The sequence below is a fragment of the Rhinoderma darwinii genome, chromosome 5, assembly GCF_050947455.1.
Source record: "Rhinoderma darwinii isolate aRhiDar2 chromosome 5, aRhiDar2.hap1, whole genome shotgun sequence".
Classification (NCBI taxonomy): Eukaryota; Metazoa; Chordata; class Amphibia; order Anura; family Rhinodermatidae; genus Rhinoderma; species Rhinoderma darwinii.
The window spans coordinates 270,001,203-270,025,558 of record NC_134691.1 but is presented as its reverse complement, the minus strand read 5'-3'; the positions used below and the strand labels follow the sequence as shown (position 1 = coordinate 270,025,558).

Below are 24,356 nucleotides of genomic sequence, written 5' to 3'. Positions count from 1 at the left end.
GAGGGGGCTGGGTTATACTGTGACTACCGCATTAAAATGTGTGGGGGATGGAGGTGTGGTCCTGCTGTGCCTATTAAAATGGAGTGGGAAAGACTCCCTTAAAGGGAAAATATTCAACATAGCCTGTAATTTATTGATTTACGTCCCTGCTCACTGTGAGCTAGAGTCAAGTGGGCGGTCTCAACTCTTGATTGACAAGTGTGAATACAGAAATAGCTGCCAATCACTGAGTAGGACCACCCACTGGACTCCTAAGGCCACAGTTAGCAATAAAGTACAGGTCCTGTTCACATCTGCGTCAGGGCATTCCGTTCTCCTGCTCTGTCAGAGGAGCAGAACAAGAGAATGCCGGACACAACGGTTCCGTTGCAACGTGGACACCACCGGCGGCCGACGGAACCCATTAACTTTAATGGCTACCGTTAGCTTTCGGTCAGGGCGTCCGTGGTTTTACCGGAAGCAATAGCGAAGCATGCAGTGATATTGTTTCCAGTCATTTCTGCTGGATCTGCGACTGAGTCCCCGAACAGAGCCTTCAACACAGACGTGAACAGCTCCTTATACTAAATCTTTCATATAAAACTATATATCAATCTGCCTAGATCCTCTTGTTGTATAACACGCTGCCCGCAGATTGGACTGCATGTTTGATGTGACCGGTTCCCTTTAAGAAACACTGTTAAAATCCTTGCGGTATGGCACCTACAGGTACCCGTACTGTGCTATATCCTATACATTTATACACATGGGTCTTATATGTAGTTTCCAAATATAAGCCTTGTGGATTAACAGTTGTATTGAGTCTATTCTATATTCAGTATCAAGCTGTTGGACGTGGGATCATGTATGTCCATACCTTGTAATAGAAGACAGCTTCCTTGTATTTTCCTATTTCATCGTTGACCACCGCTAATTTAGCAAACTTCAGAGCATCCACTTCGAGCGTGGAGGCGTCCATGGTGGCAGCTATATATTAATGATACTAAGTATACGGCACGGTAAGAAATAATAAATATGTATAATAATGTGTCCGCCAATACAGCACTCAGTGGTGGGTATAGTCACTACACTGGCATCGGGGAGGGCAATGCTTCAGTTGACGGTTCTTTAATCTTATAATCCGGGTTGACTTGTTTTAGGAGATGTCTTGCTCTGGTGTCAGTCAGCAAGCAGGTGATTTGCCGTTTCCTGTGACAGATTGTCAGATTGCTGTCCAGAATAGATTAGTATTTAGAATCTTCTCTTTATAAGTCTTTAGAGGTCTCATAGTCACTTCAGCAGCAATGTCTCTTTGGGGTATCCAGTAGGACCCATCATACCCCAGCCTGTAATTCATACACCTGGTACTGGTGACGTGCCATCGCCAGGCTCCGCTGGAGAAGTAGTAGCAATGATCTTGATGAATGGTTTCCTGGTATCTTTATAAACCCTTCCTGGTAATCCAATGTTAATGCCCAGACCCGGCTAATCCACTGTCTTCTATGGTAAGATCAAAGGGCTATACTGAGGTGTGAACTAGCCTTCTATACACAGTATTTCTGACTATGCTCTCTGTATATGGACTCGGTGCCCCTTGGCTTCGTGCCCTTTCATGTCCCACCTTGTAAACAGTGAGTGGCAGGATGTCCTGTGTTGGTGGCACCTCTTCTGCCTTTTGACGTGTTTATCTGTTTCGGGCACACTGTCACTTCCTCCTGTGTTTCTGCAGGCGGCTCCAATGCTGTGATGAGTAGGAAGGAGCTGCCCCAGTCATCATGCTGCCTCCACCCACTGTCAGTGACACAGCAGCCTCCTCCCCGCTCACCTGCTTGTAAGGACGGGGCTGACCGAGCAATACGGAACTGTTGTGTGGAGATTGGCCGCGTCCCCACCTCTAAACTGAAAGGCAAGAGAGGAGTTTCCAGGGGACGGGCAGGCTGGGGCACGCACTTCCTGTTAGTACTGGGCGTGCGCAGATCTCCTGATTCGTTACCTGCAAAGTGGAGGTGTTATGTGTGGCGGCTGCACCGTGACACAGGAGGAAATGTACGGTCCTCATACGTAAACTAAACAAATGTATCTATGTCCTGGTAATAACCAATCAGATTTCAGACATCACTTTTCCCGAGTAGGTTTGAAAATGAAAGCTTGATTCTGATTGGTTGCTTTGTGTAACACATTGTATAGAACGAGAGCACCCGAATCAGTAGTGTCATAAGAACTACACTTTATTATAGAAGATTTTTAAACAATTTTAACACTAAAAACATTTCTTTCTAACTCCACGTCATTGCTGTATGATAATAGTTTGCAGAAACAAATGGTATAAGGCCGAATTCAGATGACCGTGGTATATGTCCGTGTAACGGCCGTTAAAACAATAGCCATCACACGGACGCATGTATTTCAATGGGGCCGTTCACACGGCTGTTGTTTCAACCGTGTGAAGGGTCTGTTGAAAATTAAAACGTCCTATTTTGTTCCGTTTTCACAGATCCCTCAATAGACAAGTATGTGGGGATCCGTGAAAACGGGACCCTCACGGGGGCAACTCAGGAGCGGAAAACGGCAGTTTTTCATGGTGTTTTTTGCCTCAGGTCCTTGCATTAGCTTCAATGGCTGCAGGCGAAAAACGCAGTGAAAAAATACGTGCGCTAGGCTTCTAGATGTACAGTAGGAATTCTGAGACAGATTTTTCCTGCCTGAAAAAAAACCTCAGTGGGAACAGGGCCTAAAAGTATTTTCAGTTTCAACAAATGCATTTTAGTCTTTGTATAGAGAAAAGTTATACACTTTTACAAAATACTTTCTGTGTAAATTCCTCATGTTTTTGAACAGATCTCTGCTTGCTGTCATTCACTAGGAACCTTCATTGTTTATTTCAAGTGGATAAAAGTCTGTCCTAGTGACAGAGAGGTTTAGGACTGATTACAGTAAGGGCTTATGCACACAGCCATATTACAGCTCCTTTTCTTACTGAGCCATAGGGCTGCAGTAGAGGACATACTTGCCAACTGTCCCAAATTTACAGGGACTGTCCCGAATTTACAGAGACAGTCCCGGCAAATTACTGTTCCGGGACTTGTTCCAGCAATTGCTACATTCCTCAGGACGCAGATACAATTGAATACTATGGCAGAGCAGGAAACTATCCATATAAGGGCAGTGACATCAGGGGCACCTCCTGCATCGAAATCCAAGGCCAGAGCATTACCGACACCTGGCCGGGGATGAGGGGGGAGTGGGGGCTATCTACAGTGGGAATTTGTGGCACTATCTACAGGGGGAGTATGCGGCTCTATCTACAGGGAGGTGTGTGGCACTACCTACCCGGGGGCTGTGTGTGGCATAATTTACAGGGGGTGTGTATGGCATCATCCACAAGGGGCGGCATAATCTACATGGTGTCTATGTGGCATCATCTACAGGGTGTCTGTATGGCATAATCTACAGGGGGATTTTGTGGCATCATCTACAGGGGGCTGTGTGGCATCATCTACAGGGGGGGCATTATCTAAAGTATGTGTGTGTGTGTGTGTGTGTTTGTGCGCATCATCTTCAGTGGGGGTGTGGCATCTTCTACAAAGGGTTTGTGTGGCATCGTCTACAAGCGGTCTGTGTGGCATCTACAGGGGAGCTGCGTGGCACTATCTACAGAGGGCAATGTATTATCTACAGAGGGCACTCTGGCACTATCTACAGGGGGCACTGTGGCATCATCTACAGGGATCAGTGTGTGGCAATATCTACTGGGGGCAGTGTGGAGCACCATCTACAAGGGCCACTGAGTGTGGCACTGTCTACGCTGGTTTTTACGCTTCCAGTAGTGTTCAGCACATATCGCCTAGCCCTAGTGATAAAGTGACACATTACCTGCCTGTCAACAACCAGATAACCACAAAGATACTGGCCACCATAGTGGTTGTTATTCAAACTAGTGCAGAAATTTTGTTTGTTTTTTGTATGGAGAAAATCTGAAAAGCCACGCCCACCAGATGAACCATGCCCCATAAGCCACACCAACCAAAGACGCTACACCCAGGGTTGCCAAGCGGCCGTAATTTTATGGACAGTCCGCAAAAATAAGTGTTTTTTTCTGCCATCCGTAGCTTCCGGCAGAAAAAGCACGGTCCGGGATTTTTCTTTATTCTCCCAGAACTTTGCACTGCGCATGCGCTTGACAGCGGAATCTGAAAATATGCTGCCAAGTGAGGTCGGTGCCTGGAGTGGACCAATTCAGTCACCTGACCTCAGGTCAGCGACATGAGGTCAGGTGATTCAGGTCAGGTGACTGGACTGGTCCACTCCCGGGCCGTTACCGACCCCAGTCAGAAGAGAACCTCCGTCGCATGACCACCTCGGTGAGTCAAGTCAGGCAGAGCGAAGAGTGGTAGCGGCAAAGCTGGCTGCGTGGAGCGATTTACAAGGGGGGGCTGTGTGGTGCTATTTACAAGGGGGGCCTGTGTGGTGCTATTTACAAGGGGGGCCTGTGTGGGGCCATTTACAAGGGGGGCTGTGTGGAGCTATTTACCAGGGGGGGTTGTGCGGTGCTATTTACAAGGGGGGTCTGTGTGGAGTTTTTTTACAAGGGCGGGCTGTGTGGAGCTATTTACAAGGGGGGCTGTGTGGGGCTATTTTCAAAGGGGGGGGGGCTGTGTGGAGTTATTTACAAGTGGGGTCTATGTGGTGCTATTTACAAGGGGGCTGTGTGGTGCTAATTACAGGGGGGGCTGTTTGGAGCTATTTACAAGGGGGTGCTGTGTGTGGCGCTATCTACAGGGGACACAAAGGGAGCACGGTTACTGAGAGGGCACTTTTATTATGTTGAGCACTAAGGGATCATTATTAACCCCTTCCCGACATTTGACGTATCCATACGCCAAAGTCGGGTAGGGGAAGTATGGAACGGGCACACGGAGTGAACCCACTCCCTACGCTGTTTGTTACAGCCGACACTTCAGAGTAACGAGCGGCATCGCGCTCGAGCGTGATCCCGCTCGTTTAATTCATTAAAAGCCGCGGTCAATAGCGACCGCAACATTTAAATCGTTAGAAAGAGGGGGGCGACCCCCTCTAACAGCTCATCGCCTCCGGCAGGGCTTAATAGATGCCTGTCAGAATCACGATATACTGCAATACATTAGTCTAATCTAATGATCGCTGGTTGAAGTCCCCTAGGGGCACTAATAAAAAAAGGAAAACTTAGCAAAATAAAGTTGTTTTTTTATGTAAAAAAAAAATTTAAAGTAAAAGTTCAAAAAACCCTCCTTTTCCCATTTTCCCCCTAGAGAATAGTAAAAAAAAATAAACATAATTGGTATCGCCGCGTCCGTAAAAGTCTGAACTATTACAATATATCATTATTTAACCCGCATGGTGAACGCCATAAAAAAAAAAAATATGTCAACGCCAGAATCTCTATTTTTTGGTCACCTCATCTCCAACAAAAAATGAAATAAAAAGTGAACAAAACATCGCTTATACCCCAAAATGGTATCATTAAAAACTACAGCTTATCCCGCAAAAAATTAGCCCTCATACCACTTAATCGACGGAACAATAAAAAAGTTATGGCTCTCGGACTTTAGCGACACAAAATAAATTGTATTTTTTACACTTAGGTTTTTACTTGTAAAAGTAGTACAATATAGAAAAAACTATATATATTTGGTATCACCATAATCGTAGTGACCCACAGAATAAAGTTAACATGTTGTTTTAATTGCACAGTGAATTCTGTAAAAACGACGGGTAAAAAACAATGGAGGAATCGCAGTTTTTTTTCATTTTCTACCCCACAAATAATTTTTTCCCCGTTTCCTAGTACATTATATGGCAAAATAAATGCTGCTACGGAAAACTACAACTCGTCCCGCAAAAATCAAGCCCTCAAAGGACTATATAGACAGAAAAATAAAAAAGTTATGGCTTTTGGAATGTGGGGAGGAAAAAACGAAAATGAAAATCTGAAAAAGGACTGCGGCGGGAAGGGGTTAATGTCTGGGGCACTGTGGATTACGAGTTTATTTAGAGAATGGGGCTGGAAAAGCGAGAAACCAACATGTCTGTGTGTCAAATTCTACAGAAACTAGTCGTGGCTGGAATAAGTCGTCACAGTGATCTGGGCCGGATGGAGAAGAAAAGGGAAAGTGAACGACTAATCAGAGAAAACATCACCTAAGTTAGCGGGGGGAAAGCTACAAGAGCGGCTGTGTTTGGTGAGTCACTCCTAGCACACTGCACAGTGCACAGGCAATGATTTTGTAATGTGTTCATAACAATTTTGGTCTGTCCGTGATTTTTAGCTCAGTTGTCCAGAAATTAATGAAGTGGAGGTTGGCAACCCTGGCCACACTCTAAGTGTCCCTGATTTTTTTTTTTTTAATGTTAGCAACTATGAACTTGTTATATAGGTCAGAGCCATGTTATAAATAGTGTTATACAGTATGTATATATGTATAGCTGTATTACACTATATATAACATGGCTCTGACCTATATATAACAATATAAAGACCCATATGAGCAGGGACAGCTCCAGGTTTATGTGGGCCCTTGGGCGACACAGACATAGTAGGCCCCTTTGCGGAGGAACTGACGGCGGCAGTAAAATGGCAGAAAACGTCACTTTGTGATCCCATATAGACGTTAGGCCCTGTTTATGCTCCTATATAGAAGTTAGGCCCCCAGTTTGTAAATGTAATTCCCTCTGTAGATAGTGCCACACAGCCCCCCTCCCAGGTAGTGCCACACAGCCCCCCACCCTGGTAGTGCCACACAGCCCCCCAGGTAGTGCCACTCAGCCGCCCAGGTAGTGCCACTCAGCCCCACCTCCCAGGTAGTGCCACAGAGCCCCCCCCTAACATAGTGGCACACAGCCCCCACCTCCCAGGTAGTGGCACACAGCCCCCACCTCCCAGGTAGCGTCACACAGCCCCCACCTCCCAGGTAGTGCCACACATCTCCCCTCCGAGGTAGTGCCACACAGCCCCCTCCTCCCAGGTAGTGCCACACAGCCCCCCTCCCTGGTAGTGCCACACAGCCACTCTCTCTCGTAGTACCACACAGCCTTCCTCCCTGTAGGTAGTGCCTTTGGGGTTCCCTCTAGCAGTGTAATCCCCAGCCAGAGCATTGCCGATGCTCTGGTTGGGGGATTCCGCTTCTGGAGAAACCCCTAACGTCACTGTCCATATATGGAAAGTGATGTCTGGAGCAGAGCTGAAGTCCCAGGCACAGCGCTAGTAAAGGCTCTGCTCCGGTACTCCAGCTCTGGGCAAGCACCTGACATTACTTTCCATATACGGCTAGTGATGTCAGGGGCAACCCCAGAGCAAAAGTCCCGCGCAGAGCGCTACTAGAACACTGCCTGGGACATTGCTCTGCTCCTGACAACACTGTCCATATATGGACAGTGATATCAGGGGCTTCCCCAGAGACGGAGTCCCGGAGCAGAGCCGCTAGCGCTCTGCTTGGGACTACTTCTCTCCTCAGGACATCACTGTCCATATATAGACAGTGATGTCAGGAGCTTCCCCAGAGACGGAGTCCCGGAGCAGAGCCGCTAGCGCTCTACCTGGGACTCCTTCTCTCCCTCTGACATCACTGTCCATATATGGATAGTGATGTTAGGGGCTTCCCCAGAGACGGAGTCCCGGGCTGAGCCACTTGTAGCGCTCTGCCTGGGACTCCTTCTCTCCCTCTGACATCACTGTACATATATGGACAGTGGTGTTAGAAGCTTTCCCAGAGACCAGGAGCAGAGCCGCTAGCGCTCTGCCTGGGACTCATTCTCTCTTCCCGGCATCACTGTCCATATATGGACAGTGATGCCGTGACGACAGCAGCGACAGCATCCGTCGGCCGAGTGGGTCCCCCCTAAGGGTAGTGGGCCCCGGCACTTGCCCGGGTTCGCCGGGTGCTGATGCCGACCCTGCTTATAGATAATTTTTAGTCAAATGGATTTAGTCCACCCCCTCACACTGCCGCTCAGCACTTTACATGAGCAACAATCATGTTTGCTTGTGCGATAATCCTGAACTGACAGAAAGATCGCACATTAGTGTGAAAGTGGATGGCGTCTGTATCCAGAGCGCTAGCGCTGTTGCCAGACGAGTCGAAACTCAGAGCAAGCGCAGGAGGACCGTTCAGGCATGGACGACCTGTTATTTGCCTCTCCATGCCGCACGCTGGGATGGACGAGGCGGTGTTACTGCAGGGAAAAATATTTTCTTAGCCTGGGGGCATGGCTTGCCGGAACAGAAGAATAAGGCAGAAGAGCTTAAAGAGGCTCTGTCACCAGATTTTGCAGCCCCTATCTGCTATTGCAGCAGATAGGACTTGCAATGTAGATTACAGTAACGTTTTTATTTTTAAAAAACGAGCATTTTTGGCCAAGTTATGACCATTTTTGTAGTTATGCAAATGAGGCTTGCAAAAGTCCAAGTGGGTGTGTTTAAAAGTAAAAGTCCAAGTGGGCGTGTATTATGTGTGTACATCGGGGCGTTTTTAATACTTTTACTAGCTGGGCGCTCTGATGAGAAGTATCATCCACTTCTCTTCAGAACGCCCAGCTTCTGGCAGTGCAGATCTGTGACGTCACTCACAGGTCCTGCATCGTGTCGGACACATCGGCACCAGAGGCTTCAGTTGATTCTGCAGCAGCCTCGGCGTTAGCAGGTAAGTCAATGTAGCTACTTACCTGCAAACGCTGATGCTGCTGCAGAATCAACTGTAGCCTCAGGTGCCGATGTGTCCTCGCTCGTCTGACACGATGCAGGACCTGTGAGTGACGTCACAGCAGTGATCAGGCAGAAGCTGGGCGTTCTGAAGAGAAGTGGATGATACTTCTCATCAGAGCGCCCAGCTAGTAAAAGTATTAAAAACGCCCCGATGTACGCACATAATACACGCCCAGTTGGACTTTTACTTTTAAACACACCCACTTGGACTTTTGCAAGCCTCATTTGCATAACTACAAAACTGGTCATAACTTGGCCAAAAATGCTCGTTTTTTAAAAATAAAAACGTTACTGTAATCTACATTGCAGCGCCTATCTGCTGCAATAGCAGATAGGGGTTGCAAAATCTGGTGACAGAGCCTCTTTAAGAAATTATATTGGTAAGTATATGTTTATCCACCAGCCACACATTAGAAGCCATTTATGGTAAACTGGCCAACCCCTTTAATTCTAACCCCCAACCAGACCCCAAAATTAATTTACTGCCCCAATCAGACCAGACTCCTAAATTAATTTACACCTTCAATCAGATCCATACATTAATTCATGCCCCTAAATTAATTAACACCCCAGTCAGACCCCTACATTAATTCAGACTCCTAAATTAATTTACACCCCAGACACCTATGTTAATTCAGACCCCCCCGATCAGACTCCTAAATTAATTTACACCCAATCAAATATGTGCATTAATTCAGACCCCAGACCAAACAGCTAAATTAATTCAGAATCCCATCCTGACCCAAAAATTCATACCCCAGACCCCTAATTTAATTTACACCCCCCCCCCAATCAGACCCCTAATTTAATTTACATCCCCCAATCAAACCCTAAATTACTTTACACCCCAGACCAGATCCCCCCCAAAAAATTCAGACCCCTATGTACTTACCGTTCCTGGGTAATTTTTTCTCCACTTCAGTCTTTGGCGCCTCCTCTTCTCTTTGGCGCCTCTTCTTCCCTGGCACCTCTTCTTCCAGAACAACAGGGCCCTGCTTCACAAGCTTGGCCAATAAATGAAACAGCGGCCTGGCCAAAATAAAGAAAAAGGGGCTTGAAAGTTCGCCCACCCACCGGCACGTTCACCCGCCATAAGGCACACCCGCACTGTCCACCACTGCCGCATAGTTAACTTGGAGAACGGAACAGGTGCAAATAACGTCATGATATTGCACATAATGGGCCTTGCAATATAATGGGGCCCATTCCTTTCAGCAAATTAACTTTGGGCTGCAGTGGTGGAAAATGCGGGTGGGTGGGCCTGGGCCCCTGTTCTTTCTGGTTTTGGCCGGGCCCCTGATTGTAATACCACCGATACTGCCCTGTGTATGGATTTGTCCTTCCTTACCTATCCTTATACGTATCTCCACATATCCCAGAGATGTGTGGTGCGAAATGACCAGCTTTGAAAAAGAAATTTCGGGATATTATATTTGTCTGTTTGTTACCACCCTGTGGTTGTGATGTGGATTAAAGCCTGTCAAGGGTTTTGCTATCATGTCGCGATATTGTATTAAATTGGTTTAATGAGAAATTGGAGTCCTTAACTAGATTCAATCAAAAGTAAGGAGGCGTTGTGAATATCTCTGTACATACGGCACCCAAGGGTAAGTTCACACAGAGATTTTTGTCAGGCAGAAAAAATCTGCCTCAATATTCCTTCAGGATTTTTTAGGCACATTGCGAAATCCCAGTCTTGTTTTAGGCCTCATTCACACGGCAGGGTTTCCCGGCCGGGTGCCGGCCGTTCATAAATCGTCCGGCACCCGGCTGCATTAGGAATGATAGACCCCTAATGGGGCTATTCACACGACCGATTTTTTGACGGCCGGGAAATCCGGGCTTTAACCCCTTAAGGACGCAGCCTAGTTTGGGCCTTAAGGCTCAGAGCCCATTTTTCAAATCTGACATATTTCACTTTATGTGGTAATAACGTCGGAATGCTTAAACCTATCCAAGCGATTCTGAGATTGTTTTCTCGTGACACTTTGGGCTTCATGTTCGTGGTAAAATTTGGTCGATATATTCAGTGTTTATTGGTGAAAAATTGCAAAATTTAGAGAAAATTTTGAAAAAATTGCATTTTTCAGAATTTAAATGCATCTGCTTGTAAAACAGACGGTTATACCACCCAAAATAGTTACTAGTTCACATTTCCCATATGTCTACTTTAGATTGGCATCGTTTTTTTAACATTCTTTTATTTTTCTTGGACGTTACAAGGCTTAGAACATAAACAGCAATTTCTCATATTTTTAAGAAAATTTCAAAAGCCTTTTTTTTAAGGTACCTCTTGAGTTCTGAAGTGGCTTTGAGGGGCCTATGTATTAGAAACCCCCATAAAACACCCCATTTTAAAAACTAGACCCCTCAAAGTATTCAAAACAGCATTTAGAAAGTTTTTTAACCCTTCAGGCATTTCACAGGAATTAAAGCAATGTGGAGGTGAAATTTGCAAATTTCATTTTTCTTGCTGAATTTCAATATTATTCCATTTTTTTCTGTAACACAGAAGATTTTACCAGAGAAATACTACTAAATATGTATTGTCCAGATTCTGCAGTTTTTAGAAATGTCCCACATGTGGCTCTAGTGCGCTCGTGGAATAAAACACAAGCCTCAGAAACAAAGGAGCACCTAGTGCATTTTGAGGCCTCTTTTTTATTAGAATATATTTTAGGCAGCATGCCAGGTTTGAAGAGGTGTTGAGGTATGAAAGCAATGGAAACCCACCAGAAGTGACCCCATTTTGGAAACTAGACCCCTCAAGGAATTCATTTATGGTTGTTGTTATCATTTTGACCACACCGTTTTTTCACAGCACCTATTTGAATTGGGCTGTGAAATTAAAAAAATGATATTTTTTCCATTAAGATGTAATTTTTGTTCAAAATTTCTTATTTTCACAAGGAATAAAACACCCCATTTTGTTGCCCAATTTGTCCTTAGTGCGGCAATACCCCATTTGTGGTGATAAACTGCCGTTTGGGCCCATGGGAGGACTCAAAAGGAAAGGAGCGCTATGTGTTTGTTGGAGTCCAGATTTTGCTGGATTGGTTTTCGGGTTCCATGTCGCATTTGCAGAGCCCCAGAGGTATGAAAGCAATGGAAACCCACCAGAAGTGACCCCATTTTGGAAACTAGACCCCTCAAGGAATTCATTTATGGTTGTTGTTATCATTTTGACCACACCGTTTTTTCACAGCACCTATTTGAATTGGGCTGTGAATTAAAAAAATGATATTTTTTTCCATTAAGATGTAATTTTTGTTCAAAATTTCTTATTTTCACAAGGAATAAAACACCCCATTTTGTTGCCCAATTTGTCCTGAGTGCGGCAATACCCCATTTGTGGTGATAAACTGATGTTTGGGCCCATGGCAGGACTCAGAAGGAAAGGACCACCATTTGGCCTACTGGAGCTTTTCTTGTGCTAAGTCATGTATGCAGAAGCCCCTGAGGTACCAGTACAGTTAAAACCCCCGAGAAGTGACCCCATTTTAAAAACTACACCCCTTAAGACATTCATCTAGTGGTGTAGTGAGCATTTTGACCCACAGTTATTGTGTAAAAGGTAATGCGCAGCAGATGGTGCAAAGTGAGATTTGCAATTTCCTATGCATATATGCCATTTCAGTGTCTGATATATTGTGCCCAGCATGTGCCACTGGAGACATACACCCCATAAATTGTAATGTGGGTTCTCCCGGGTACGGCAATACCCTACATGTGGCTGTTATTAGCTGCCTGGGCACACGACAGGGCTCAGAAGGGAAGGACCACCATTTAGCCTACTGGAGCTTTTCTGGTGCTAAGTCATGTAGGCAGAACCCCTGAGGTACCAGTACAGTTGAAACCCCCGAGAAGTGACCCCATTTTAAAAACTACACCCCTTAAGACATTCATCTAGTGGTGTAGTGAGCATTTTGACCCCACAGTTATTGTGTAAAAGGTAATGCGCAGCAGATGGTGCAAAGTGAGATTTGCAATTTCCTATGCATATATGCCATTTCAGTGTCTGATATATTGTGCCCAGCATGTGCCACTGGAGACATACACCCCATAAATTGTAATGTGGGTTCTCCCGGGTACGGCAATACCCTACATGTGGCTGTTATTAGCTGCCTGGGCACACGACAGGGCTCAGAAGGGAAGGACCACCATTTAGCCTACTGGAGCTTTTCTGGTGCTAAGTCATGTAGGCAGAACCCCTGAGGTACCAGTACAGTTGAAACCCCCGAGAAGTGACCCCATTTTAAAAACTACACCCCTTAAGACATTCATCTAGTGGTGTAGTGAGCATTTTGACCCCACAGTTATTGTGTAAAAGGTAATGCGCAGCAGATGGTGCAAAGTGAGATTTGCAATTTCCTATGCATATATGCCATTTCAGTGTCTGATATATTGTGCCCAGCATGTGCCACTGGAGACATACACCCCATAAATTGTAATGTGGGTTCTCCCGGGTACGGCAATACCCTACATGTGGCTGTTATTAGCTGCCTGGGCACACGACAGGGCTCAGAAGGGAAGGACCACCATTTAGCCTACTGGAGCTTTTCTGGTGCTAAGTCATGTAGGCAGAACCCCTGAGGTACCAGTACAGTTGAAACCCCCGAGAAGTGACCCCATTTTAAAAACTACACCCCTTAAGACATTCATCTAGTGGTGTAGTGAGCATTTTGACCCCACAGTTATTGTGTAAAAGGTAATGCGCAGCAGATGGTGCAAAGTGAGATTTGCAATTTCCTATGCATATATGCCATTTCAGTGTCTGATATATTGTGCCCAGCATGTGCCACTGGAGACATACACCCCATAAATTGTAATGTGGGTTCTCCCGGGTACGGCAATACCCTACATGTGGCTGTTATTAGCTGCCTGGGCACACGACAGGGCTCAGAAGGGAAGGACCACCATTTAGCCTACTGGAGCTTTTCTGGTGCTAAGTCATGTAGGCAGAACCCCTGAGGTACCAGTACAGTTGAAACCCCCGAGAAGTGACCCCATTTTAAAAACTACACCCCTTAAGACATTCATCTAGTGGTGTAGTGAGCATTTTGACCCCACAGTTATTGTGTAAAAGGTAATGCGCAGCAGATGGTGCAAAGTGAGATTTGCAATTTCCTATGCATATATGCCATTTCAGTGTCTGATATATTGTGCCCAGCATGTGCCACTGGAGACATACACCCCATAAATTGTAATGTGGGTTCTCCCGGGTACGGCAATACCCTACATGTGGCTGTTATTAGCTGCCTGGGCACACGACAGGGCTCAGAAGGGAAGGACCACCATTTAGCCTACTGGAGCTTTTCTGGTGCTAAGTCATGTAGGCAGAACCCCTGAGGTACCAGTACAGTTGAAACCCCCGAGAAGTGACCCCATTTTAAAAACTACACCCCTTAAGACATTCATCTAGTGGTGTAGTGAGCATTTTGACCCCACAGTTATTGTGTAAAAGGTAATGCGCAGCAGATGGTGCAAAGTGAGATTTGCAATTTCCTATGCATATATGCCATTTCAGTGTCTGATATATTGTGCCCAGCATGTGCCACTGGAGACATACACCCCATAAATTGTAATGTGGGTTCTCCCGGGTACGGCAATACCCTACATGTGGCTGTTATTAGCTGCCTGGGCACACGACAGGGCTCAGAAGGGAAGGACCACCATTTAGCCTACTGGAGCTTTTCTGGTGCTAAGTCATGTAGGCAGAACCCCTGAGGTACCAGTACAGTTGAAACCCCCGAGAAGTGACCCCATTTTAAAAACTACACCCCTTAAGACATTCATCTAGTGGTGTAGTGAGCATTTTGACCCCACAGTTATTGTGTAAAAGGTAATGCGCAGCAGATGGTGCAAAGTGAGATTTGCAATTTCCTATGCATATATGCCATTTCAGTGTCTGATATATTGTGCCCAGCATGTGCCACTGGAGACATACACCCCATAAATTGTAATGTGGGTTCTCCCGGGTACGGCAATACCCTACATGTGGCTGTTATTAGCTGCCTGGGCACACGACAGGGCTCAGAAGGGAAGGACCACCATTTAGCCTACTGGAGCTTTTCTGGTGCTAAGTCATGTAGGCAGAACCCCTGAGGTACCAGTACAGTTGAAACCCCCGAGAAGTGACCCCATTTTAAAAACTACACCCCTTAAGACATTCATCTAGTGGTGTAGTGAGCATTTTGACCCCACAGTTATTGTGTAAAAGGTAATGCGCAGCAGATGGTGCAAAGTGAGATTTGCAATTTCCTATGCATATATGCCATTTCAGTGTCTGATATATTGTGCCCAGCATGTGCCACTGGAGACATACACCCCATAAATTGTAATGTGGGTTCTCCCGGGTACGGCAATACCCTACATGTGGCTGTTATTAGCTGCCTGGGCACACGACAGGGCTCAGAAGGGAAGGACCACCATTTAGCCTACTGGAGCTTTTCTGGTGCTAAGTCATGTAGGCAGAACCCCTGAGGTACCAGTACAGTTGAAACCCCCGAGAAGTGACCCCATTTTAAAAACTACACCCCTTAAGACATTCATCTAGTGGTGTAGTGAGCATTTTGACCCCACAGTTATTGTGTAAAAGGTAATGCGCAGCAGATGGTGCAAAGTGAGATTTGCAATTTCCTATGCATATATGCCATTTCAGTGTCTGATATATTGTGCCCAGCATGTGCCACTGGAGACATACACCCCATAAATTGTAATGTGGGTTCTCCCGGGTACGGCAATACCCTACATGTGGCTGTTATTAGCTGCCTGGGCACACGACAGGGCTCAGAAGGGAAGGACCACCATTTAGCCTACTGGAGCTTTTCTGGTGCTAAGTCATGTAGGCAGAACCCCTGAGGTACCAGTACAGTTGAAACCCCCGAGAAGTGACCCCATTTTAAAAACTACACCCCTTAAGACATTCATCTAGTGGTGTAGTGAGCATTTTGACCCCACAGTTATTGTGTAAAAGGTAATGCGCAGCAGATGGTGCAAAGTGAGATTTGCAATTTCCTATGCATATATGCCATTTCAGTGTCTGATATATTGTGCCCAGCATGTGCCACTGGAGACATACACCCCATAAATTGTAATGTGGGTTCTCCCGGGTACGGCAATACCCTACATGTGGCTGTTATTAGCTGCCTGGGCACACGACAGGGCTCAGAAGGGAAGGACCACCATTTAGCCTACTGGAGCTTTTCTGGTGCTAAGTCATGTAGGCAGAACCCCTGAGGTACCAGTACAGTTGAAACCCCCGAGAAGTGACCCCATTTTAAAAACTACACCCCTTAAGACATTCATCTAGTGGTGTAGTGAGCATTTTGACCCCACAGTTATTGTGTAAAAGGTAATGCGCAGCAGATGGTGCAAAGTGAGATTTGCAATTTCCTATGCATATATGCCATTTCAGTGTCTGATATATTGTGCCCAGCATGTGCCACTGGAGACATACACCCCATAAATTGTAATGTGGGTTCTCCCGGGTACGGCAATACCCTACATGTGGCTGTTATTAGCTGCCTGGGCACACGACAGGGCTCAGAAGGGAAGGACCACCATTTAGCCTACTGGAGCTTTTCTGGTGCTAAGTCATGTAGGCAGAACCCCTGAGGTACCAGTACAGTTGAAACCCCCGAGAAGTGACCCCATTTTAAAAACTACACCCCTTAAGACATTCATCTAGTGGTGTAGTGAGCATTTTGACCCCACAGTTATTGTGTAAAAGGTAATGCGCAGCAGATGGTGCAAAGTGAGATTTGCAATTTCCTATGCATATATGCCATTTCAGTGTCTGATATATTGTGCCCAGCATGTGCCACTGGAGACATACACCCCATAAATTGTAATGTGGGTTCTCCCGGGTACGGCAATACCCTACATGTGGCTGTTATTAGCTGCCTGGGCACACGACAGGGCTCAGAAGGGAAGGACCACCATTTAGCCTACTGGAGCTTTTCTGGTGCTAAGTCATGTAGGCAGAACCCCTGAGGTACCAGTACAGTTGAAACCCCCGAGAAGTGACCCCATTTTAAAAACTACACCCCTTAAGACATTCATCTAGTGGTGTAGTGAGCATTTTGACCCCACAGTTATTGTGTAAAAGGTAATGCGCAGCAGATGGTGCAAAGTGAGATTTGCAATTTCCTATGCATATATGCCATTTCAGTGTCTGATATATTGTGCCCAGCATGTGCCACTGGAGACATACACCCCATAAATTGTAATGTGGGTTCTCCCGGGTACGGCAATACCCTACATGTGGCTGTTATTAGCTGCCTGGGCACACGACAGGGCTCAGAAGGGAAGGACCACCATTTAGCCTACTGGAGCTTTTCTGGTGCTAAGTCATGTAGGCAGAACCCCTGAGGTACCAGTACAGTTGAAACCCCCGAGAAGTGAACCCATTTTAAAAACTACACCCCTTAAGACATTCATCTAGAGTGTAGTGAGCATTTTGACCCAACAGTTATTGTGTAAAAGGTAATGCGCAGTAGATGGTGCAAAGTGAGATTTGCAATTTCCTATGCATATATGCCATTTCAGTGTCTGATATATTGTGCCCAGCATGTGCCACTGGAGACATACACCCCATAAATTGTAATGTGGGTTCTCCCGGGTACGGCAATACCCTACATGTGGCTGTTATTAGCTGCCTGGGCACACGACAGGGCTCAGAAGGGAAGGACCACCATTTAGCCTACTGGAGCTTTTCTGGTGCTAAGTCATGTAGGCAGAACCCCTGAGGTACCAGTACAGTTGAAACCCCCGAGAAGTGAACCCATTTTAAAAACTACACCCCTTAAGACATTCATCTAGAGTGTAGTGAGCATTTTGACCCAACAGTTATTGTGTAAAAGGTAATGCGCAGTAGATGGTGCAAAGTGAGATTTGCAATTTCCTATACATATATGCCATTTCAGTGTCCGATATATTGTGCCCAGCATGTGCCACCGGAGACATACACCCCATAAATTGTAATGTGGGTTCTCCCGGGTACGGCAATACCCTACATGTGGCTGTTATTTGCTGCTTGGGCACATGGCAGGGCTCAAAAGGGAAAGATGAGGGGGATAAGCTGTGCGGAGTGCATCAGGGTAAATTAAAAATCAAGGGATGTATGGTAAATTTTAAAACAATCTTTCATACAGAGCCCTGGTTTTTCGGGACACGTGTCGCATTGGTATGTTGTGTCCTTCCTTATCCCCCTCTTATAGCACACTTTGCACCTCTTTTGACTTTTTCCCTTCTTGCCAGTTTGGGGAACTTCTCCTGGAAAGTGTTGCCCTGGTACGATGCGTGTGGCCTCGCTTCCAGAAGTACTGGGTGCCCCTCCTTCCTGGTCGCCAAAAATTAGGTTCTTTATAACCACCTCTTGAAATTCCAGGAAAGTTCCCCTCTGGCCTGCACATCGACGTAGCACGTACGCATTGTACAATGCCATCTGTATGATGTGCACGGCCAGCTTCTTATACCACACCCTCGATTTCCGCGTAGCGCTGTAGGGCTTCAGGACTTGATCTGACAAGTCCACCCCTCCCATGTACCTATTGTAGTCCAGGATGCAATCTGGTTTGGGGGTCTCTGTACTGGTACCTCGTACAGGTACATGGGTACTGGTGTGGCCATGTATTGTTGTCAATACAAGGACATCTCTCTTGTCCTTGTACTTGACACACAATATGTTGCTACTAGAATGTGCCCTTCTCTCACCCCTTCTGAGTGTTTGCCCAAGCAGTGTTTTAGGGAGGCCTCTAAGATTTTTTCTAGCAGTGCCGCATGCCGCAGTCCTTCTGGAAGCGAGGCACTTGAAGAGCGGGACGCTGGTATAAAAATTATCCAGGTAGAGGTGGTAACCCTGGTCCAGCAGTGGGTGCACCAAATCCCACACAATTTTTGCGTTAATTCCCAGTAAGGGGGGGCATTCTGGGGGCTGAATACTGCTGTCCTTCCCTTCATATATCCTGAATTTATATGTATACCCTGATGCACTCTCGCACAGCTTATACAACTTCACGCCATACCTTGCCCTCTTACTTGGCAGGTATTGGCGGAATTGAAGCCTCCCTTTAAAATGTACCAGGGACTCATCAATGGAAATACACTTCTCGGGGGTGTATGCTTGGGCAAACCGGGCACTGAAATGGTCTAATAGGGGTCTCAGTTTATATAAACGGTCAAAACTGGGGTCATCTCGGGGTGGGCACTGCTCATTATCGGCATAATGTAGGAAGCGAAGTATTGCCTCATAACGCATCCTGGACATGGCCATACGGTACATCGGGGTGTGGTATAGGATGTCCGTGCTCCAGTAGGTCCTAATGGATGGCTTTTTTAGAAGCCCCATGTTCAAGAGCAGTCCCCAGAACTTGCCCAACTCTGCTGCGTTTACAGGAGTCCACCTCTGGGATTGGGCATAAAATGAGTTGGGGTTCTTGGTGATATACTGTTGGGCATATAAATTAGTCTGGGTGACCATTAGCTCTATAAAGTTATCAGTGAAGAAGAACTTGAAAAAGTCCATCTCACTGAACCCTGCCGTGTTAAATTTGATGCCTGGGCTGCCCGTGTACTCAGGGATTTGGGGTTCATAATGGTCTGGTGTGGGCGTCCAAATGGGGTCACTTCGCTCAGGGGTATCACTTGTTGTGGGGTCACTTCTCTCAGGGATTTCTACTATGGTGGTGGTCCTGGGGCGTCTCCTAGGGGGTCCCTCCTCTTCATCGCTGGATGAGGAGGTAGACAAATAAAATAGTGTATCGCCATCCGACGAGTCTGTGTCGGAGGCCAGAAATGCATACGCCTCTTCAGCAGTAAATGTCCGTTGGGACATGCTTGTTGTGCGAAGACAAAATTTATATACTGCAAAAAAATAAATCCCTAACTGGGAGCAATAGGATAGCACAACTAGCACAAATGTGTGTTTTGTTTTTAGAGAGCAAGTGGACTTCCCTGACACTAAAGCTAACTAGGGCGAGGGTTCCTAACACTAAACCTAACTAAATTTTATGTGGACTTCCCTAACGCTAAACCTAACTACGGCGACGATTCCCTGACACTAAACCTATCTAGATTATTTCAAGCTTCCCTGACACTAAACCTAACTACGGTGACGGGTGCCTGACACTAAACCTATCTAATTATTCCGAGCTTCCCTGACGCTAAACCTAACTACGGTGATGGATCCCTAACGCTAAGCCTATCTACGGTGACCGATTCCTGACGCTAAATTCCCTGACACTATACCTAACTACGCTTTTTGACGGTTCCCTGACACTAACTAACCCTAATACTAAACTAACCAGTTAAATTTTCAAAATTGGCTAAACTAACTATTTTTTTTTGTTTCTTTTTTTTCTTTTTATATTTTTTTTTTTGTTTTATGTTTTATATAGAAAAAAATGAAAAAAAAATCCCCAGGGACCAAGAAATGTGGTCCTGAAGACTGAAAAGTGGTCAGTGATAGGAGATCACTGACCAAAAAACGTGGGTAGAAAGGAAGGGAAGGGAAGGGAACAGGAGTGGGTAGTGGATGGGGTGGTGGGAAGCAAAAAAAACGTTGTTTTAGAAACTTTTTTTCACTTTTTTTCACTTCTTTTCTCTCTGACTCTCTGCTCACAACCGATCTCAACGCCTCGCTAACTCCAACAGGGCGTTCAGGGCGGTTGCAGCAGGATGTGAGGTCAGAGAGAGGAAGTGACGAGAATGATCGCTGCTATTGGCTAGTTACTCACTGACTAGCCAATAGCGGCGATCGGCGAGGCGGGACCATAGTAAATGGTCCCGGCCCATTATGCTGTGATAGCATGCTGTCAGAAACAGCAGCTATCACAGCTCAGGAACGCCGGGCTCGAGCACTGCTGTGCTGAATGAGACCGATCGCTGCTATTGGCTAGTTACTCACTGACTAGCCAATAGCGGCGATCGGCGAGGCGGGACCATAGTAAATGGTCCCGTCCCATTATGCCGTGATAGCCTGCTGTCAGAAACAGCAGCTATCACAGCGCATGAACGCGCCGGGCGCGCGCACCGCTGTTCTAACTGCAAGACGTACTATTACGGCATGGAGCGCGAACGATAGAGCTGCCATGACGTAATAGTACGTCAAGGAGCGGGAAGGGGCTAATACTAAACTAACCAGTTAAATTTTCAAAATTGGCTAAACGAACTATTTTTTTTTGTTTCTTTTTTTTCCTTTTATATTTTTTTTTTTTGTTTTATGTTTTATATAGAAAAAAATGAAAAAAAAATCCCCAGGGACCAAGAAATGTGGTCCTGAAGACTGAAAAGTGGTCAGTGATAGGAGATCACTGACCAAAAAACGTGGGTAGAACTCAAAGAGGAAGGGAACAGGAGTGGGTAGTGGATGGGGTGGTGGGAAGCAAAAAAAACGTTGTTTTAGAAACTTTTTTTCACTTTTTTTCACTTCTTTTCTCTCTGACTCTCTGCTCACAACCGATCTCAACGCCTCGCTAACTCCAACAGGGCGTTCAGGGCGGTTGCAGCAGGATGTGAGGTCAGAGAGAGGAAGTGACGAGAATGATCGCTGCTATTGGCTAGTTACTCACTGACTAGCCAATAGCGGCGATCGGCGAGGCGGGACCATAGTAAATGGTCCCGGCCCATTATGCTGTGATAGCATGCTGTCAGAAACAGCAGCTATCACAGCTCAGGAACGCCGGGCTCGAGCACTGCTGTGCTGAATGAGACCGATCGCTGCTATTGGCTAGTTACTCACTGACTAGCCAATAGCGGCGATCGGCGAGGCGGGACCATAGTAAATGGTCCCGTCCCATTATGCCGTGATAGCCTGCTGTCAGAAACAGCAGCTATCACAGCGCATGAACGCGCCGGGCGCGCGCACCGCTGTTCTAACTGCAAGACGTACTATTACGGCATGGAGCGCGAACGATAGAGCTGCCATGACGTAATAGTACGTCAAGGAGCGGGAAGGGGTTAAAAACTAGGGCATGCTCTATCTTTGCCCGGGCACCCGGCCGCCCGGCTCGCATAGAAGTCTATCGGGCCGGGTATTACACGGCGATCACCGGAATGTGTTCCGAGTGATGGCCGGGTTTCCCGGCGCTTGCGCTCTATCTCCTCCTCCTCACAGCGCAGAGTGCATGTGAGGAGGAGGAGTTGATGCCATTCTGACGAATGGCATCGCTGTACACTGTGTTGCAGGGCCGGGGTGTACAGCAGGTGGAGGGAGCGCTGCGCTGGCTCCCTTCCCCTGCTTGTTAAAAGCACACTGGCTCGGCGACACCTTCGATGGCGCCGCTAGTAGCAGCAGCTGCTGCTGCTGCGGCGGCTGCTACTACTGCAGCGATGCCACTATAGCAGAGCAGGGAGGTATCTCCCCGCTCTGCTATGTGCTAGCCGCACTTTAGCTCCTTGAAGGAGCGGAATCCCCGTGTTTTCGGGGATTCCGCTCCTGGACAGAGCGCTTGATGTCTCTGTCCATATCTGGGCAGTGACATCAGGGGAAACTCCTGAAGCGGAATCCCCGAACACATGGGGATTCCCCTTCAGGAGCTGCCGCTGATGTCACTGTCCGGATCTGCCCGGCCCGGCACGGATGCATAACTTTATGCAAACCGGCCGGGCAAAATGGCCGATTTTACCAGCCGACACTCGGGCTCGGGAACGACCCGGTCGTGTGAATCCCGCCTTACCCTTTTTTGATTAGTTTTTTGAAGCATTTTCTAAACACTTTTTTGTTTAAGCAAAAACCGAGTTTCAGAGATGGAAACCGCTCCAAGATAGGGCATGACACCCCCCCCCCCCAGAAAGTAAGAAAACACCCGGGAAAAAAACGCCTCTGCTTCCCATTGAAATCAATAGAGGAAAATTTAGGGCGTTTTTTGGCGCTGATTCCAACACGGTTTCCAGGTCAAAATCAGTGCCGAAAAACTCTGTATGAAATGGACCCTATGGTATGTGTATCAGAGCTGTGTCGTTTAACAGGCCGAGCATTTGTGATGATCAAATGACCAGGACAAATTTTTATCCCCTGTAAATAATTAAAATTAACAACTGGTTGCAAGCAGAGATCTTGAAAACTGAGGAATAGATATAGACAGTATATTGGAAAATTCTATAACTTTTCCTTATACAAAATAACATTTATTTGATGGAACTGGAATATCGATTTAATAAATTGAATGCATATTTACTCAGACCTGCCATACAAGAAGAAGATTAAAAACACTTTATGCGGTAATAAGCTTTTAATGCTTATATGTATCCAATCGCTTCTGAGATTGTTTTCTCGTGACATGTTGTACTTTATATTAGTGGTAAAATTTGGTCGATAGATTCTGTGTTTAATTGTGAAAGCACCAACATTTAGAGAAAATATTAAATAAATAAATTTTCTTTGCTTGCAACACAAATTAGTTAATAATTCACATTTCCGATATTTCTACTTTATATAATGGTGGTTTCTCTTGGCTCAAATACCCACAAAATCTCTCTCAGATCGGAGCAGGCAAAACTAAATTGGGTATGATCCAACAAATACCCTAAATAACATATATCTAAAGTACAATGAAGTTTACCGCTCAGACGGCACTGGTAACAGTCCAATATCATTCAGTATGGGCTCTCTCCCAGAAAAATGCAGTGAACAGTCTGCAATCCAATGAGGGTGTGGATGGTAATTCTTATCCTTGTAGTTCCACCAAGCTCCTTATCGTCTCTCTCCACATTCAAAGAACTCCTGGTAGGAAAAGGATCTTATGTCTCTAATAGATGGAAAAAGGAAGACACATAGTGCAACACCCTCTGCAAAAAGATTGCTCCACGCCCCAGAGGAAGCCGGAAGGGCGAAACCCAGGGTCGGGCGAGAGTGTTTTGCGTGCCGCCTAGAAATTTTAACGATTTTTACTTACCTTGATGCTTTTATTTCTTGTTACTTCTGTGAGTATGGATTAAACTTGGCGTGGAGCAATCTTTTTGCAGAGGGTGTTGCACTATGTGTCTTCCTTTTTCCATCTATTAGAGACATAAGATCCTTTTCCTATCAGGAGTTCTTTGAATGTGGAGAGAGACGATAAGGAGCTTGGTGGAACTACAAGGATAAGAATTACCATCCACACCCTCATTGGATTGCGGACTGTCCACTGCATTTTTCTGGGAGAGAGCCCATACTGAATGATATTGGACTGTTACCAGTGCCGTCTGAGCGGTAAACTTCACTGTACTTTATATATTTCTACTTTATGCTGGCATCATTTTTTGAATCTGCTTTTATTTTTCTAGGACGTTATAAGGCTTATAATTTTAGCAACAATTTTTCAAGAAAATTTCCCAAACCTATTTTTTTAGGGATCAATTCAGTTCTGAAGTGATTTTGAGGGGCCTGTATATTAGAAACCTTTAATAAATTACCCCATTTTAAAATCTTGCACTTTTCAAAATTTTCAAATCAGCATTAAGAAAGTTTCTTCACCCTTTAGGCTTTTCATAGGATTTAAAGCAAAATGGAGGTGAAATGTAAAAGTTAAATCTGTTTTGCAGAAAGTCCATTTTAATCCATTTTGTTCTGTAACCCAGAAGGTTTTACCAGAGAAACACAACTCAATATTTATTGCCCAGATTCTGCAATTTTTAGAAATATCCCACATTTGGCCCT

At 45.9% G+C, this 24,356-nt stretch overlaps 1 protein-coding gene across 1 annotated transcript in view; it reads right to left on the bottom strand.

Moving 5' to 3' along the window:
* CAPN7 (calpain 7) overlaps nucleotides 1–1,971 on the bottom strand; it is a 52,000-nt gene extending 50,029 nt beyond the window's left edge. The window contains exon 1 of the mRNA XM_075827131.1: nucleotides 857–1,971. Within this exon, the coding sequence (XP_075683246.1) occupies nucleotides 857–958 (102 nt within the window). The 5' untranslated portion in view covers nucleotides 959–1,971. The remainder of the gene's footprint in view (nucleotides 1–856) is intronic.
* Nucleotides 1,972–24,356: the final 22,385 nt, after the last annotated feature.